Source organism: Vespa mandarinia, chromosome 4 (genome assembly GCF_050613455.1).
Source record: "Vespa mandarinia isolate Hongniang chromosome 4, ASM5061345v1, whole genome shotgun sequence".
NCBI lineage: Eukaryota > Metazoa > Arthropoda > Insecta > Hymenoptera > Vespidae > Vespa > Vespa mandarinia.
In genome coordinates, this window is record NC_140813.1 from 4450669 (window position 1) to 4467500 (window position 16832).

General features: G+C 38.6%; 1 protein-coding gene across 4 annotated transcripts in view; it reads right to left on the reverse strand.

Annotated features, from left to right (window-relative positions):
- LOC118445820 (homeotic protein ultrabithorax-like) overlaps positions 1-16832 on the reverse strand; it is a 302310-nt gene that overhangs the window by 240282 nt on the left and 45196 nt on the right. For 3 of the 4 annotated variants that reach the window (XM_085656705.1, XM_035875768.2, XM_035875767.2), the window contains exon 2: positions 12766-12807. The exons of the other annotated variant lie outside the window; for it this stretch is intronic. In XM_085656705.1, coding sequence (XP_085512831.1) covers positions 12766-12807 — 42 coding nt within the window. The remainder of the gene's footprint in view (positions 1-12765; positions 12808-16832) is intronic. 4 annotated transcript variants of the gene reach the window in all.

Genomic DNA, 16832 nt, shown 5'->3' on the forward strand with positions numbered 1-16832 from the left:
TTTTTTCTTCTTCTTCTTCTTCTTTTTCTTCTTCTTCTTCTTCTTCTTCTTTTGCTTCTTCTTCTTGCTGTAGTCGCACATTTCCCCACGTATTTACTTACCCGAGTTCTCGAATCTATCATGCAATAATTCATTCTATTGACTATATACGGTGCATGGCACCGTGACTAAAAAAAAAGAGTATCTAGGTATCTACCTACGGACACTGAGAAAGTTGTTACTCGAAAAGTACATGTGAAATATGTTGCGTGAGATTTCTTTTTTTTTTTTTTTTCTTTTTCCAGGATCGTAGAAATGACCGGAGTAAAACGTGACGTGATAAATACCTAAACCCAGTCGTTCGCATTAAGGATTTAACCGTAGTAGCTAGACGACTACGTCGTCGGACTCTTGACTCTCTTCTTCTTGCCATAAATAAATCCAAGTCGCGACTTGCTTCCACAACCCTTTCCTTCTTCCCCTTTCCCCTCGTCCAACTACTCCCTGGCAGCCCTCGACATTTTTCGTGAGACTTTTCGTGCGTCAACTCGCGAGACATTTTGAAACGCTTTGCATATATACATATACATATACATATACATATATATATATATATATATATATATATATATACATCTATCTATATATTTATATATAGGTATACGTGAGCCACGTTGACGAGAACGGAATCGTAAATCACTATGCGCCCAGTCTGACGCCTCGCTACGAGAGTCACGTTCGAGTACGTCGACCGTTCGAGTACGTCGATGCGAAGTAAAATAAAAAAAAAAAAAAAGAAAAAAGATAAGAAAAAAAAGCAAAAAAAAGAAAGAAAGAAAGATAAAAAGAAGGAAGAGGAGAAGAAAGAGGAAAGAAATTAGACCGCTTAAACTCTTCGCCATGTGTTAAAGATCATTCATACTAAAAGTGAACTCGTATAAAAGCCGATAAACGTAGAGATTGCGTGCGTATGTATTTGTGAGGAAGAGTTTATATATATTCATACGATATTCTCATGTTATATAGTTACTTTATCTAATTCCTTCTCGACTCGTCTCTATCGTAGAAAATATGATCGATTTAAAGGAAGCAATTAGAGTTTCGGAAGGGTATGATTATCGATAATGACTGGAGATGATTTGCACGTTAGGTATATGGGATTCGTAACAATGGCTCGGTCATAAATTTTCGAGATAGGTGTTCATTTATGTTATATCGATCGTAGAAAGTGAAAAGATTGTGACGATCCTGTTTGGTTTTGCTTTAATACCGTTCAACATATTAGTATGTTGTTACTTTCTCAATGATATTGGGACTTTACTTATCGATATATCAACTTGACATATGCCGTCATATTTGAAAAACCAGATACCTACGCTCTCTGGAGTTTGCTATAATATAATTTGAAATAAGAAGTTCAGTCAGATTGGATAGTAAAGGATTAAAAAGAACTGTTGATTGATACGGTATTATAAATCTTTTCATAAATTCAACCAGTCAAGAGTTCCACTAATTCAAAATGATCTAAAACTTTCAACACATATATCTAACATCTTCCATCCCAGTATATTATATGATCATGAGGAAGTTATCAAGTTGATTAACGTCTTATACATAATTCTTAAAGAATAAAATCACTTGATGATCATTATCGATCTCATTGGATTTCACTTGTGTTTTTCTTTTCTTTTTTTTTTCTTTTTCTTTTTTTTTCAAGTTGGGATAGATTCGAATACTAATTTTCATAGAATTATTTCCCGAAACAAAAGGAATTTATGTTCGGTCCCGATGGATTTCAAATACCTATCTACCTATCTACCGAGGGTGAAATTCAAGATGCCGTCTTCCAAAAGTATAGTTAACGCTTGGTACCGCTAGCGAGTGGAAACAAGCGGATAGTTTCGCGGCGTAGCTAATTTACGGGAAGTCGAGCAATAAACATCGCGTCTCTCGCTAGAGAATACCAGCTACCTCGCGCGGATATACTCTAGTATGCTGTAACATTGGAAGTAAGAGCGAGAGATAGCAGATAGAGAGAGAGAGAGAGAGAGAGAGAGAAAGAGAAAGAGAAAGAGAGAGAGAGAGAAAGAGAAAGAGAAAGAGAGAGAGAGAGAGAGAGGATGAGAGAGAGAAAGAGAGAGAGAGAAACGACAAAGTGCGTCCGTGTGCGGGAACGAGAAGCATACGCACGTAGGACGCAACAGTAGCCGTAGCGCCGGTTAATTAGCGTTTAAGTTTATGAGGTGCAGGCGCGCACGCCCCACCCTTCTCAACCCCTCGTCCGTCTCTATCCCTCTCGCGCTCTCTTTCCCTCTCTCCCCCCCCTCTCTCTCTCTCTCTCTCTATATCCCCTTCCTCAGTCTACCCATCCCCCTCGTGTGCTCTCTGCCGAACCACCACCGGTGACTGCTGCGCCCTCGCTTCTCTCCAAACCCACCCCACCCCACCCTCAACATTCTCTCTTTCTCTCTTCCTCTCTCCCTATTTCTCTCTCTCTCTCTCTCTCTCTCTCTTGCTTCGATAAGCGTGCGCGTACGTGCATGCGTGCGTGCATGTTCACCACGTACGGTAGGTAGTACGTTCGGCGGCACAGGGATATCAAACTTCACGCGCGAGAGCAATAATAAATGCTGGACGTTCGCAGCTTCGCAGGTTTATTGCCGTTAGCAGCGATTTACTGGAATTCGGTGGCCCGAAGGAGGGTGCGAAAATAACGAGGGAAAGGCGAAAAATCCTATCGAAGAGTACCCAACTCGTTTATATTCTACTTCGTTGAATTTTATGGCGAGATGCCTGTATCGACGTCATCGTTAACGCGTAACGCTTCTTTCGTAACATTTACTTTTTGTGTTTAACGTTTGAATCCTACAGACAGTAAGAAAGTAACTTCTATTGCTTTAATGGATTATTATTTAGCCGAGACATTATCAATGATAATTTACTTAATGTTATAGTATTACGTAAATTCGTTCTGCTTTTAGTGTTGTATATTAATGACAATATATGTGAATGAGAAAAAGTGTTATTCCTTAGAACGAATTGAGTTTCTTCCTTTCGTTCTTGAAAAATTTATAACGTTCGCGATCATCAAAGTTGGCCGGTGATTGCCACTGGAATACACACAAATGAATATAATTAAGCGAGTACGTGCACTGACTGTCGTCACGCTACCGACGGCTCAAACAGACAGTGACGATCTAGATACACGATAGAAAGATAAAACGTTCGTATTGTGCCCGCGTTCCTTCTTCCTTCGTTGCACGCATTGTTTAGCATATTTTAAAACGACCAGGAGACCGTTGAATCGAAACAATCAAAATATAAAATTAAAATATGAAGTTATTGTTGATCGATAAATAATACAATTATATCAATATATATTTGTGTATTCTTCGTCATTTTGCACGATTCCAATTTGATAACGTGAAATGTTTCAATTTACGAGGAATAATTATAAGGACGATTTTTACAATGAAACGAATCGTCGAATTAAAGATAAAAAGAAAAAAAGATTACTTAAATCTCGATAAAGTGTTTAAGTATGTGGAATGTTCATAGGTAAAAAGAAAAGAAAAGAAAAGAAAAAAAAGAAAAAATAAAAAAAAGTCGTGAGATTAGATTTCTAGGTTGAAAAGGGAAAGAATGGCGGAATTCGTAGTATTATCTTAACTCGGTTATGAAATGGCAATGAAATGTCAGTTAAAACTATTACGTAAAAACAAATGTTCTCTCTTTTATGTCGAGCCACCAGGCACTTAGTCGCCTTATAAAGCTTAACGAACTTCATTAATGTCTCGGTTACGATCGAATACGTTAGCGACGTATCATAATAGCAAAACTTACCAACACTTTCAATGTTGTTATGCGCGTGCCAAGATTAGATTACTTAACGGTCCGTTCCACCTACTACCAATGACTTTATCCGACGGCCAGACTTGTTTCTTTGTAAGAGATATCAAGGCAACCATTCGTTATTATGATATTTACAATTCATTGATAATCAACGAATGAAATAATAACGTGTGTTTTAAATATACGTTGAAATGTTTTTCATAAACGATTTTTCGTGAAACGATCGATTAAACAAACGTTTGAAAGGATGACATTAAAATGACAAGTCCGAATGTAATTACTTTATTTATTGATAATAAATAAATAAATGATATAAACTAGAGAAAATCGAAATCAGGAAGAAAAGCAATAATGCGTAAATATTTTATGTAGTAGTATAAAGATTATTCTGAGAGAACGTAGAGCAAAAAGTGCAAAGGATTATCGTGAAGACTCTAATGGATCCGTCGCTAGGCGATAGACGTTACTGCGAGGAGAATGTCGTCGTTGCCGAAGAAGGGTAGAAGGAGAAAAGATGAAAGAGAGAGAAAAAGAGAATAAGAGGGAAGCGGGAGGTCAGCGTCTCTCGAACCAAAATACATTGGCCAAGAGTGTCGTGTCTCTTGGAACCCGCTTCCTTCTCCACTAATTCTTACCGATCCAAATTTGCCCTCCCTTTTCTCTCATCGCATTGTCCTTGTCTTTTACAAATTACAAGGCCAGCAAAGAGGAAGTTTTTAATATCGTTGTCATCCAACGGAGATAAAAACATCACATTGGTTAAACTTTTCGAAAAAGGGAAAGTGAGTATTTAATCGTTCAAAGGAATCAGCTGACATAAAAGTAAGATATCTTGAAATCTTTATCACTCACTTGAGAACTCGATTTTTCTTCGCCCCGATACGATAACGATCTTCCGTTTATCTTGTAAGTCTTAAAGAACAGAAAGAATAAGAGAAAAAAGAAAAGAAGAAGAAAAAAAAAAGAAAAGAAAAAGGAAAAAATACAAGCGAGGAACGAGATTCTTTTCAATGGGATTTCAAAGTTCAACGTTCGACGATGTACAAGGGCTAGGCAGAAAGAATGAAATTATCGATAAAAGTCAGGGAGAAGAAATGGAGAAGTTGAAGGGTAAAAGGGAGCGATACGATTCTCGTTAACGAACGGGCGATTTCCCTCGAAAGAAAAAGTCGCGATCTCTGATAAGCCATCAGCAAAAAGTTCTTTCGGTATTTTTGCATTCCTCGGATAAGTTTTTGCTGGCTTGCGTATACAGGTGTTGGAGAATCTGAATAAGAAGAACGTAAGTGAATAGTTGGTAGACGTAAAGAGACATTGTTGAATCTTGAATATCGCAGGAAATCACGAAAGTAGGGAACTCCAAGAAGGGCGAGTCTCTTCGAGTGGACTCGTTTAGCAGGACGTTCGAAAGCAAAGTAAAAGTATATCGGTACACTCGGCAGCCCTCACGAATCCTCCCTTCTTCCCTTTCACCGAGTCCCTTTCTTCTCTCACCCTTTTTCAAGTCTCAAAGGCAGAGGAACGCTTATCTGTTTGCTTTTTGTCCGACTGCAGTAGCATGGCAACACGCGAGGCAGCGTTTCGCGCGAGACCAACCTGCGACAGGAGATTCGTCCTGATATCGTTACTTGGTAGCACGCGAGCACGCCAAAACTCCTCCCCAGACCCGAACGTGCCTTGATAAAGGGACGCGCTGGCTCGACCAGTTTTATGCTCTGTCAATGCTAGTCCCACCGCTACGGCCATTTCGAATATCCCGACCAATATCCTGAGGACTGACCGTACCGGTCCTCTTTTCCGTACCTCGATATATATATATATATATATATATATATATATATGTATATACTGTACATATATGTTTAGTATAGGTATATATATATATATATATATATATATATATATATATATATGTATAGGTACCATATAAAAAATTTTCTTTTAAATACCAACACCAACATATATTTTATTTAAATTAAATTTATTTTAATCTCAAGTTATATAACAAAAAGATTCTAATATTAATCAATCGATAAACTGATAGACTATACATTATTTTCACTATCTTATTGTGACGTTTAAATATCCACGATAACCACATTTTGATAAAAATTAATAAACAACATTAAGCCGAGTTAGTTTAGACAATCGATTGCCAGTAGAGAAAAGAAAACAACTTCAACGAGAAAAGATGTTAAATAAACGATACGAAAGAAGAGAGAAAGAGCACGAGTCGTACGAGCCGAGCTATTCTGTTTATTTTTACAAGCTCTCGTGCTATAGAGGAGAGGGATAAAGAGAAAGATAGAGCGAAAAAGAGAGAGAGAGAGAGAGAGAGAAAGAGAAAGAGAAAGAGAATGAAGGGGAGGGAGAAGGGCGAGGTATATAGGTATGCGCGTCTTCGATATATACCTACATCTAATTGTGAGCGCGCTGCGCCGCGTAATTAAATCATGCCGACGGTTTCGCAATTAAACTCGATTATTTGCTCGTCGCTATTCTCCCCACGTCGTTCTAACTCTTTCCGAGTTTCCCTTCGGCACCCTTCAAGGGTATATCCTAGCAAGAGTACGATTCGTCGAGAGTGTAATATCATTCGAGTTCCGCTTGGACCAACGCCCAATGAGAACGACGTTTCGCCATTTTAATTCTTGCTATTCGAAACTTTTAATTGCTGATTATAAAATTCTTGAAAAGTATATAAAATTCGTCATTTTTCTATTCAGTTTTATTATTACATTGTATAAAAATCAATTGTTTGTGATTTAAATATTTTTTATATAATTTTCTTTGTAAATCGTTCATATCGAAAATTATATAAAAATTAAAAATATATTATTGAAAGATAAATATGCATTATTATTAAATGTATCATGGCAAACGATTATTGGGAATTATCAATGTTTGTCCTGGCACGTTGTTAAATTTTTCTCACGTGACCCTGTGCATCGCGAGGGATAATCCGGAAGGTAAAACTACCTCAGATAGCTCGGGGCTTTTAACCTTGTTTATAAGATGTGGTTGTTACGGACAATAAAATGATTCAAGCATAACTATATCCAAACGACTTGTGTACAATAGCTCGTAGACAGGTTTTGCGTTTCCATACTTATTTGCTCTATCCTATAGCTGTATTATACGCCATCTTTTTTTTTTTTTTTTTCTTTTAATAATCATCGTAAAATGCGACAGCATTTTGCATTACATAATATCGTATAATACGGATCACAAGTTCGAAAGATTCTTCTCTTGGGATTCTTTTCTGATTTTAATCATAGATTTTTCTCCTGCTTCATTTATTATTTCTTTGATTTGATTTTTTTTTCCTTTTTTTTCCTTTTTTTTTTTCTTTTTTCTTTTTAGCTCAGGTAATATTTACTTTCTCGGTAAAAACTTTTCCTTACTCGCAGGACAAAGCGTAAGGATTTTTTTTCCTTTATTTTTTTTAGAAAGCGACAGATCAAAGGAAAAGGGAAAGTTTTTGGAAAGTAAGAAAACGCGCAGATAATCGCGAGCAACTCCTAAAACTTTCTCAAAAAAATTTTTTTTTGCGTACCTCAAAAATAACAATTCGAATATAATGCGTCATGAAAGGTGACTTTCACCTAGAAAAGATAATTCCTACGGAATTTTTTTCTTGCTTTCTTTCTTTTTTTCTTTTTTTTTTTTTTTTTTTTTTTTTTTAAGTGACCCTTCGACAAAAGTCTACCCGTCGTTCGTTTTACGCTTGTTGCACAGGATAAGGGAAAATTTGGGTGCCATAAAAAAGTAAAAGTCCGAACTTCTTTATGGTAGAGACTAAGAAAATCTTGACAAAAGAATTGACAGAAGAAAACTGGAGAAATAAAAGAGAAGAATATTTTATGATTTAGTAGATATACTTTTTTTCTTATCTTTTTTTTTTTTTAAGTGCTCTGCAAATTGATTTATTAAAAATCAGCATTTTAATATCAAGCTGCATATTATGCAGTCATAGTATTACGGTAAACGCATTCTAAACAACATTTCGCGATAGTTGCGAGCAAATTGATTATGAAACATCGCAATAGCTAGATACGTATGTATATATATGGCGTTGATCGAAGACTACCAGTTTTTTTTTCTTTTTTTTTTTTTTTTTTACTTATTTTAAGTATTATGTCATCATTCGCGAAAGTATTATTGCATCATATTGACCGATCGAGAATACGACTGGTCAGTTATCGGAGATTCGAAAATATTTCGAGATCGTTAATCGGGACGAGAAAAAAAAAGAGAAAAAAAAAAGAGGAAAAAAAGAAGGAAAGAAAAAAAAACAGAAAGAGGAAAATGAAGAAACTCGAACAAACGAGTAGTTTCTCTTACGTTCTTTCGAAGTTAACGCAGCGCTGCTTTACGATTATTCGGTCTTTCCGTAAAAGGACGACGTACGAGCGGGTACATTTTACAAAGTTGCCCTTTAATTCTCATAGAGTATAATTCCGTTTCGTAAGAATTTACGATTGTTTCAAGCCCGGCATAGGTTGTTAACTTTTTTGTTTAACTTCTTCCCCTTCCCACCTGTATCTACCCTTCTCTACGTTTTGTTCTATCTACGAACATTTCCCCAAACCTCTATTCACTGGAAACGGATAGAGAGAGAAAGAGAGAGAGAGAGAGAGAGAAAGACAGCAAAACGGAGGATGCGACAATATCCGGCGCCCCGGCGTCCGACAACTGATAACGCCAAGGGATGTTTATACGTGTGTTCATAATACGTTTCGAGCTGTGCCCGAATTCTTCGATCCATTACACCTACCGGGAAAATGCCTCCAATTTTCTCCTCGTTGCAAACCACCATCCTGACAAATTTTCTTCTCGCATATTTTCCCGACAAACATATGTCATTTTTCGATAATACCTAATAAAATCTAATAAAATTTATCATCGAAGAAAATCGCATATATACATATATACGTACATCCATACATACGTACATACATATATATTATTATTTTCAAGTTCGGTCCGGTCCGGTCCGGTCCGGCCCTCGGTAGCAAAACTTATTAATGTTCGTCCTACTAAGAAATTTTGGGGTAAACGACGTTTGGGATTACAGTCGTCGTTAAGAAATATTTGCAGGCGCCGTAGAATTCGCACGTACGACGCGCGAACTCGAAAACGATAATGCGAGAGACCGGCAAATTTTATAGATGCTGAATGAATACAGCCATAAAAAAGGGAAGTACTTTCTTGCCAGCTCAATGGGTTTCGTATCTATATGTAAATAAAGCAGAAAGAGGCGGCGTAGGGAAAAAGAAGAGGCGACCATTTCTCTCCGGCGGAGCTGCTGTAATTTACGTGAGGACCGAAGATAGCAAGGCGACTCACTTCGCGTTCCAACGACGAAAAGAAAAAGAAAGGGAAGAAGGAGGAGAGGTGGATAGGAAGAAGAGGAGGTGAAGAAGGATGAGGAAGAGAATGAGAAGGAAAAAGAGGAGAAGGAGGAGGTGAAAGAGATGCTGTTCCTGCTGTTGCTGCTGTCGAGATGGAAATCGGCCTTCTTTTCTTCATTATTTACCATTTCGAAAGATAACTCACGAAAGGTACAGGGTAACAATTGACTCTTTCAATTACAAGAATCAGAGGAAAAACTTAAGGACTGTTAACGAATCCTCGATCGTTCTAATCGATAAAAATGTGATAATCAAATGATAACGTTAAATACTTTTATATGTAAAATGTAAATTTCTCGTAGCTGGTAGAAAACGTAATATACCTATACATATAACGAAGGAAAGGATCGCGAAGAGAAGTATAAGGCGTACACCTCCAACTTTCCTACCGAACGCTTCCACCGAGTGAAATAATAGTTCGCCTTGGCTGCCACACCCAGTATTGTGTACACACACATAGAGACACATTTATACACATACGTAGAAAGATACTCGACCGTTCGTCGCCTTATGCGCCTGCTTTGGCATTTTACGTAGGTATACGCGGATGATGTATACGCTATCTAGCTCGGTCGCACTCTCGTACACAAACATACAAACACACACACACACACACACATACACGTATATAGACGTATACAAGAATATACATAGATACATACACGTGGAGAATATATCCTAAGGTCGGAGAACACGGTGTGCGTGCACGAACGACGTGGCTGGCTTTCCAAGATAGCGGCGATACGAGTTGAGGGAGAGGGTGAGAGAATGAAAGAGAGAGAAAGAGAAAGACAGAAAATGAGAGAGAGAGAGAGAGAGAGAGAGAAAGAGAGAGGGTTGGACAGGGGCGGGTGGCTGGCTGCCTTCGAAGTAGGGTGGGATCGAGGGAAGAACGAAAGGCAGAGGGGAGGCGGGACGACGATGGTGGTTCTTCGTTCGTTCGCGTTCGTTCGTTTCTACGTCCCCGCAGACGTCCAACCGCTGATCTACGATTCCCTCGCGCATAGCGGAGCACATAACTCTTCTCTTATACCTCCTCGTGAGATCCTAGCGACGATATTGCCATCCACGTGTTCCAAACGTATCCCAGAAAACAAAAATAAAAGGGTCGCCGAACGAAGGGCTGCTATGGAAGGGGTGCGGAAGACCGACATTTCCAGCTACGAAAAAGGGCTCGTCTCCGATCTCCAACCTTTTTTCCATTATCGACGCTCCAGAGGATACGAGCGGACACTTCTGGAGGATGTCTTACCAAAGAATACAATATGGTGTTTCGAACTTGCCATTGGAAAACCGTTCTTCTACTTTCGAAACGACTGTCGAAGAATTTCTTTTTCTCTTCTTTTTTTTTTTTTCGTCTTTCTTTCTTCAAGAAGTTTCTGCTTTTATGATCGACTCTTTTCCTTGCCAAGGTCTAATCCTTAATGGACTAATAGAATTTTTTCTTCTGTAAACATCGAAGCATTCTAATTTCTTTTTCTTTTTTTTTTTTTTAACTTTCATAGCAATCAATATAATTATGGCGTATGATATGAATGGAAATTTTTATGCGTATTAATTTACAAATCGTGTATCACAAAATTATGAAAAAATCAGAGTTCTATATTAATATATTATAATTTATAAGTATTGTTACGTCGTATAAAAAAATTTTATGATAATACCGCGATGTTTGACAGAGAAGATTTTGAAAACAATAAAATAATCGAAGGATTAGCGGAGGATTGAAGCGCATCCTCCTCTCCACCCGTATCCTCATGTGCAGGGTGTGCTCGTGCAAGCGGTTAACGCACCCATTTCACGCCTCGGAAAGCATTCAGCTTCCTCATCCGAATTCTAGCCAAATCCATGGAAATCCCCTCTCATGCAGCATTCGAGTATTTCTGTTTAGAAAAGGGTTGGATGGGAAGGAAGAACCGTGAAACTGTATCCAATTGTTATACTCTAGGTTAAGCTCTCAAAATTACATTTTCGCTAATCAATGCGAGCGCATATTCAAAGTTAAAAGCCTCAAATTGATACGAATCGAGTCGTTTGGAATTACATAGTATTTGTTTAGGGGAAAAAAAAAAAAAATAAAATAAAATAAAATAAAAGGAAAAAGAAGAAGTAAAAGAAAAAAGAAAAATTGTGCTTCTATATGTCGAATGAAACGTTTAGGAGACATTTTTACCGAAGCGATTTGATATAAAAAAAAAAGAAAAAAAAAAAGTAAAGAGAAAAAAGAAAAAAAATAGAAGAAAGAAAGACATCAATAAAAGACATTGATCGAAGGACACGATTGAAGGCGTGGATGATCGACTCGGTAATCAAGACATTCCCATTATGCGGCTCGTCGACCCGAATAATTCACCGTCAGCGAGTTTCCTCACCCTCGATCTATTCTTTCTTCTCCTCTTAATTTCAAATTCACCTTCTTCCCTCGTTTATCGGTGTCAAATAGTCGAATCGCGTTCGAAAATAGTCGTAGGAATAAGAGGATCCGTTTCCTGAAGATCAGAACCTAATCCGTGTCCATGGATTTAGGATTTACGAGGAGGAAAGAGGTCTTTGGAAGATTTGGTCTAGGAAAAATTTCACGACGAAGATTACTTTGCCCAAAACATTTTCCTCGTAAATCGGTACGTGGTAGTTCCTACGGGCCTCTGTGAGATAGCAGAACGGGCCTAAAGTGAGTATCGATCAGAAACTCTGAGGGAATTACCGAGCGTGAGCGATTCTCCATTGCCTATACCAAGTGGTTATATCTGCCATACGTCGTGTGCCATAGGAAAGGGGCGGCAACCGCAGCAGCACGACTGTCCTTCCACCCCCGCCATCCTTCCACCCCATTCCCCCTCTCCCGTCTTCCCCGCGTCGGCTACCTCAATTTCACCCCCGAGAGCCAATATTTATTGATTACCCTCGAAGGCATCGTTCTCCGCTCTCCTCTTCCCCAATTCCCTCTCTTTCTGTCTCTCTCTCTCTTTTTTCTCTCTCTCTCTTTTCTCTCTTTCTCTCTCTCTCTCTCTCTCTCCCTCTCTCGCGATTTCTTTCCCTCGAACACCTTTTCTCTGACGTCGAATCTTTTAAAGGATCCTACGTCGTGCGAGCACTCTCACAGCTGTTCTCCTCCGTTCGTTCTTCTTTTTCTTTCCCTTTCTCGGTTTCTCTCTTTCGTGCTATTTCGTCGATAGAGATGGAAAGGGACGGAGTTGAAAGATTCCCCAAACAGAAAAAGAAAAAAAAGAAAAATAGAAAAAAAAAAAAGAAAAAAGAAAAGAGAAACGTGTTCCCTTCTTTCGACTACGACTTTTAACCCTCCAAGATTTCTCGTGAATCACCAAAGATATTGTGAATTCTGTGAAATTTTAGTAGCTTTCGAGCATCTGTTCCCTATGAGCGGTACGTAGACCCGAAACTTGATCGAAGTTTCGTAGTTAAACATATATCTATATTATAACAACGTCAGCGCTTGCCGATCAACCGAATATAATGGAAAATAATCGATCGATTTAAGTTTCAATGAAGCACGACTCACCTTGCAACCATGTCCAATGTGGCTTAGCAATATCGTCCTTACCTGGAAAACAGTGAAAAGAAAAAAAAGAAATTGTAATCAGATTATCGATATCGATGTTGTATTTTTGTTAGGTACAATCGATTTATGAGAAACGAATTTAAATGCGAGCAACGATTAACGACGCGTTAGCGACGACGCGGTTTTTAGTAGCTACGTCGAACGAAAGCGTGACGTACGACGTCGATATTTTCGGCATGACAATATTTCTACTATGCTAGGCAGTTTCCCATTTTCGGATGAAGGATTCATATTTAAAATCGTCTCGGCCGGTGCCAAGGGATTAAAAAATTAACGCGCTTCGTTCGGTAGTATCGGACCGACAACGAAATCCCGTAGCGTGATTGCGGCTCGATTTATCGAATACGCGTATATAACCGAGTATTGGATCCGTTAATAATCCATTATACGTCACGAGGCTGCGATTTTCAACGTTTCGCGTTTCTCGTAAACCTTTTTTTTCAAATTAAAAGAATTCACCATTATCGCGTAATATCTGTCGCGTCATTTTATTTCAATATATCGTTATAATAGAAAATTATCTCATTAAAAATTGTGCAATTACGATTCAACATCCATAATGCAATCCAGTCGTCAATGAAATTGCTTGTTCCTTAAGACCAAGATTCATTCTTAAATTCAATGTAATAAAAGATTCAAAAAAAATTCATTGTAATAAAAAAGAAAAACAAACAGAATACGTAGGCATTAATCGTTTAGCCAACATGCAAGATGGAGAAACTAAAACGAGTCTATATGGTGTATAAGTTCCTTTTAAATATATATTCGGTATCGTTGAACAATGCTAACGAACAACTTTTGCGCATACCATCGTCGATAACGAGGATATTTTCAGTCATGTAAAATGGAGTGGTTGTCCATCCGTAACCATGTGCTTGCATATTGTATACATATACATATAGATACACGTAAGCATACGTATGTACTTGCAGATGTGTGTACGTGTACGTACGCGTTGGTTGTTACCTACTTAAGTTAGATATTATCGACATAGGAGGCGATTCGATTGCGTGTACCGAAGCATGCTATAGCGCTGATATAGAACTACTAAACAGGTCGTAGATCAGCTTGGTTAGTTATAACGTCGGCCCTTCGCTCTCTCTCTCTCTCTCTCTCTCTCTCACTCTCTTCCTTGTTCGAGCACGCGTGCCCACCCACTATCTCACTCTGTTTGCTTCTCTCTCTCTCTCTCTCTCTCTCTCTCTCTCTGTTTCTCTCCTGTTCCATCCCCAAACCAATTCCCAGAGGTGTTCTGGATCATTTGGTGGCCCGCGGCTGTGAGATGCGCGCATGCACCGGCAACAATGCGCTATCATGATCGCAGAATGCGGATTGAAACATTGCCTGGGATTATAAAGAGAGAGAAAGAGAAAAATCTCTTTTCTGATCCTATTTTTTGCATACTATATATATGAAATCCATGGATTTTCCATAGTTTTTTTGTTCTCCTTTTTTTTTCATTTATTTATTTAGTTTTTTGTCTTTTCTTTTTTTTTTATCGTTTTTTCCTCCTTTTTTCTCTTTTTTTTTCTTCTTTCTATTTTTTTTTTTTTTGCTTTTTTTTTCTTTTTAATATTCTCCAGTGTAGAATTCATAGGATTTTATTCATTCATGCGTACACGAAGCGAAGTCTCGGTAATTACATAAAAACTTGCATCGTTATAACTTGCTTGATATTGATAATTTATGTATCGTCTTCTAGGTATAATATGTAATTATTTATAGAAAGTAGAATATTATGTATATATTTTATGGATATAGAATAGTCATTAGATTCATGTAGGTAAGTAAAAGTTGCCAAACGGGTACACAAGTCATTTAAATCGTATCTCATCAATTTTATTCTCATTACTGAATATAAATAACAATATAATACTGTAAGATATACAATTTTGTCAATTCATGTATTTATATCTACCATATATCTAGGATATATATATATATGTATGTATGTGTGTACATATCAAAACTCGGAAAAAGGATAAAATAGCGAGAGACGAGGAGGATATAAATAATAAAAATAGTGTAGGAATTTGATCGACAAACTTGAAAATCGAGAGATTATTTCATGAATGATAGAAAGCTCTATTTGAAAAAGCTTGAAGGATAGGTAACAGAGCGAAAGTCAAAGTGCGAATGAACGAAGGATGCCCGATAAATCGTATACGAGGCATCATATTTTTATCGAGCATCGGTTCAGTTCTCATTTGACTTTTGGCCGACAGTTTTTTGTCGTCGATGTTATAGTGATCGTCATCGTCGTCGTTGTTGTTGTCCTTGACGAATCCGATGATAGAGGAGAAACGACGATATTGCTTTCGATTCGATTCACACGAGGAAAAATCCGCAAGAAGATGACTTACGACGCATTGCCGGTGACTGGTTATTAGATTATTGGTCGCATCGACAGCTCATGCATTGCCTATCGATATTCGTGGGTATGAATTGAAGGGTGGATAGAAGGTAGAAAGTTCGCCGATGGTTATGGCGAAGCCAGGCGTCGTTGGCACCACGAGTGCAAGTGTTGTCGGCTATGCCTAGTAGTAATGGTGGTATGTGGTAGTATGTGTTGGTGTTGGCAATGGCGCTGCTCGCCAACGGTGTTCCCGCGTACGCACGGCGTACAAATAGACGGGAAAGGGTAGCTTTGGGATGATAGGAAGGGGTATAGGGGCCGGGAGGCTATAGGGGGAAGGGGAAGAGGCGAGGAAACGGTAGGGGACAAAATGGGGAGGCTGTGATAACGATAACGTACGATCGGCATTAGCTGCCGGCTTGCTGCAACTGATGGATGCGCTAATTATCAGCAAGCAGGAGTTACAGTGTTTCGCGTCCGTACGTACGATGACTATGCGGTGTTACCGATAAAACTTCCACAGGAAATGGTTCGAACGAGGAAAAAAAAAACAAGATTAGAACGAGCCGAACGAAATTTGTATTGATGGATGGATGGATGGATGGATGGATGGATGGATGGATGGATGGATGGATGAATGGATGGATAGATGGATGGATGGATCTATGGATTTCGTCTACGGATAAATCGTTCGTACAGGTCGTGAAGAATTTTCAGTGGAAAATAGTGACACCGTTCGAATATCTTTGGTTTATCATAATGTACGATATTCGACAACGAACGGTATTTATTTTACAACGTGTAGAACAAGTACGACTTAATTAGAAATGGTCGAACAAAAAAGTTCATTCTAAAACAAGGAAAAAACGTTAGAGAAGGAGTTTGAAACGCGTGATTTGGGCGAAGCTAGAACTCGGTCATAAAGGATGTAGGTACGTAATTTCGGGTGTACTCGCGGGGTGGAGTGGGAGGTTCGTTCGGCGACGAGATACAGATACCTACCCTTAACCGCAAGCCGCGGTCTAAGCCCTAGACGCATGCACGTTGCATAACGTAGAGCTCGAGGTCGAACATATACACACATAGCTTTATAGAGGCGGGCTCGATCGGCCGAGAGAAAGAGAGAGAGAGAGAAAGAGAGAGAAATAGAGAGAGAGAGAGAGAGAGAGAGAGAGAAAGAGAGAGAGAGATCCCGTTGGCCTGTAATGAACATGGCGCTTGTTTATTTAATGGGAAATTCGGTGGCGCCATAAAGCTCGAAGAAGGGGGTGAAACCTATTAAATTTATGTTTTCGGTTTACCCGCTCTGACGGATCGCAATACCCGCAGCCCTCTTCTATCGTTTCTCGCCACATCATCCCCTTTCCTCTCTCTCCCATCCCCCTCGTCACTCTATTTCTCTTTCACACTGAAACCTGTCTAGATCGTCCTGCGTGCATTTCCTATGTGTTAGTATACGCTATTGGTAGCCCAATGTAATCCAAACGAATATATATATATATATATATATATATATATGTGTATATATTTGACTGCCACACTGAGAGGGTGTGAGAACTCTATCTCTTTCTCTTCTCTTTTTCTTTCCCTTTTCCTCTTTGTCTCTCTCTCTCCCTCTCTCTCTCTCTCTCTATTTTTCTATCTCTCTCAC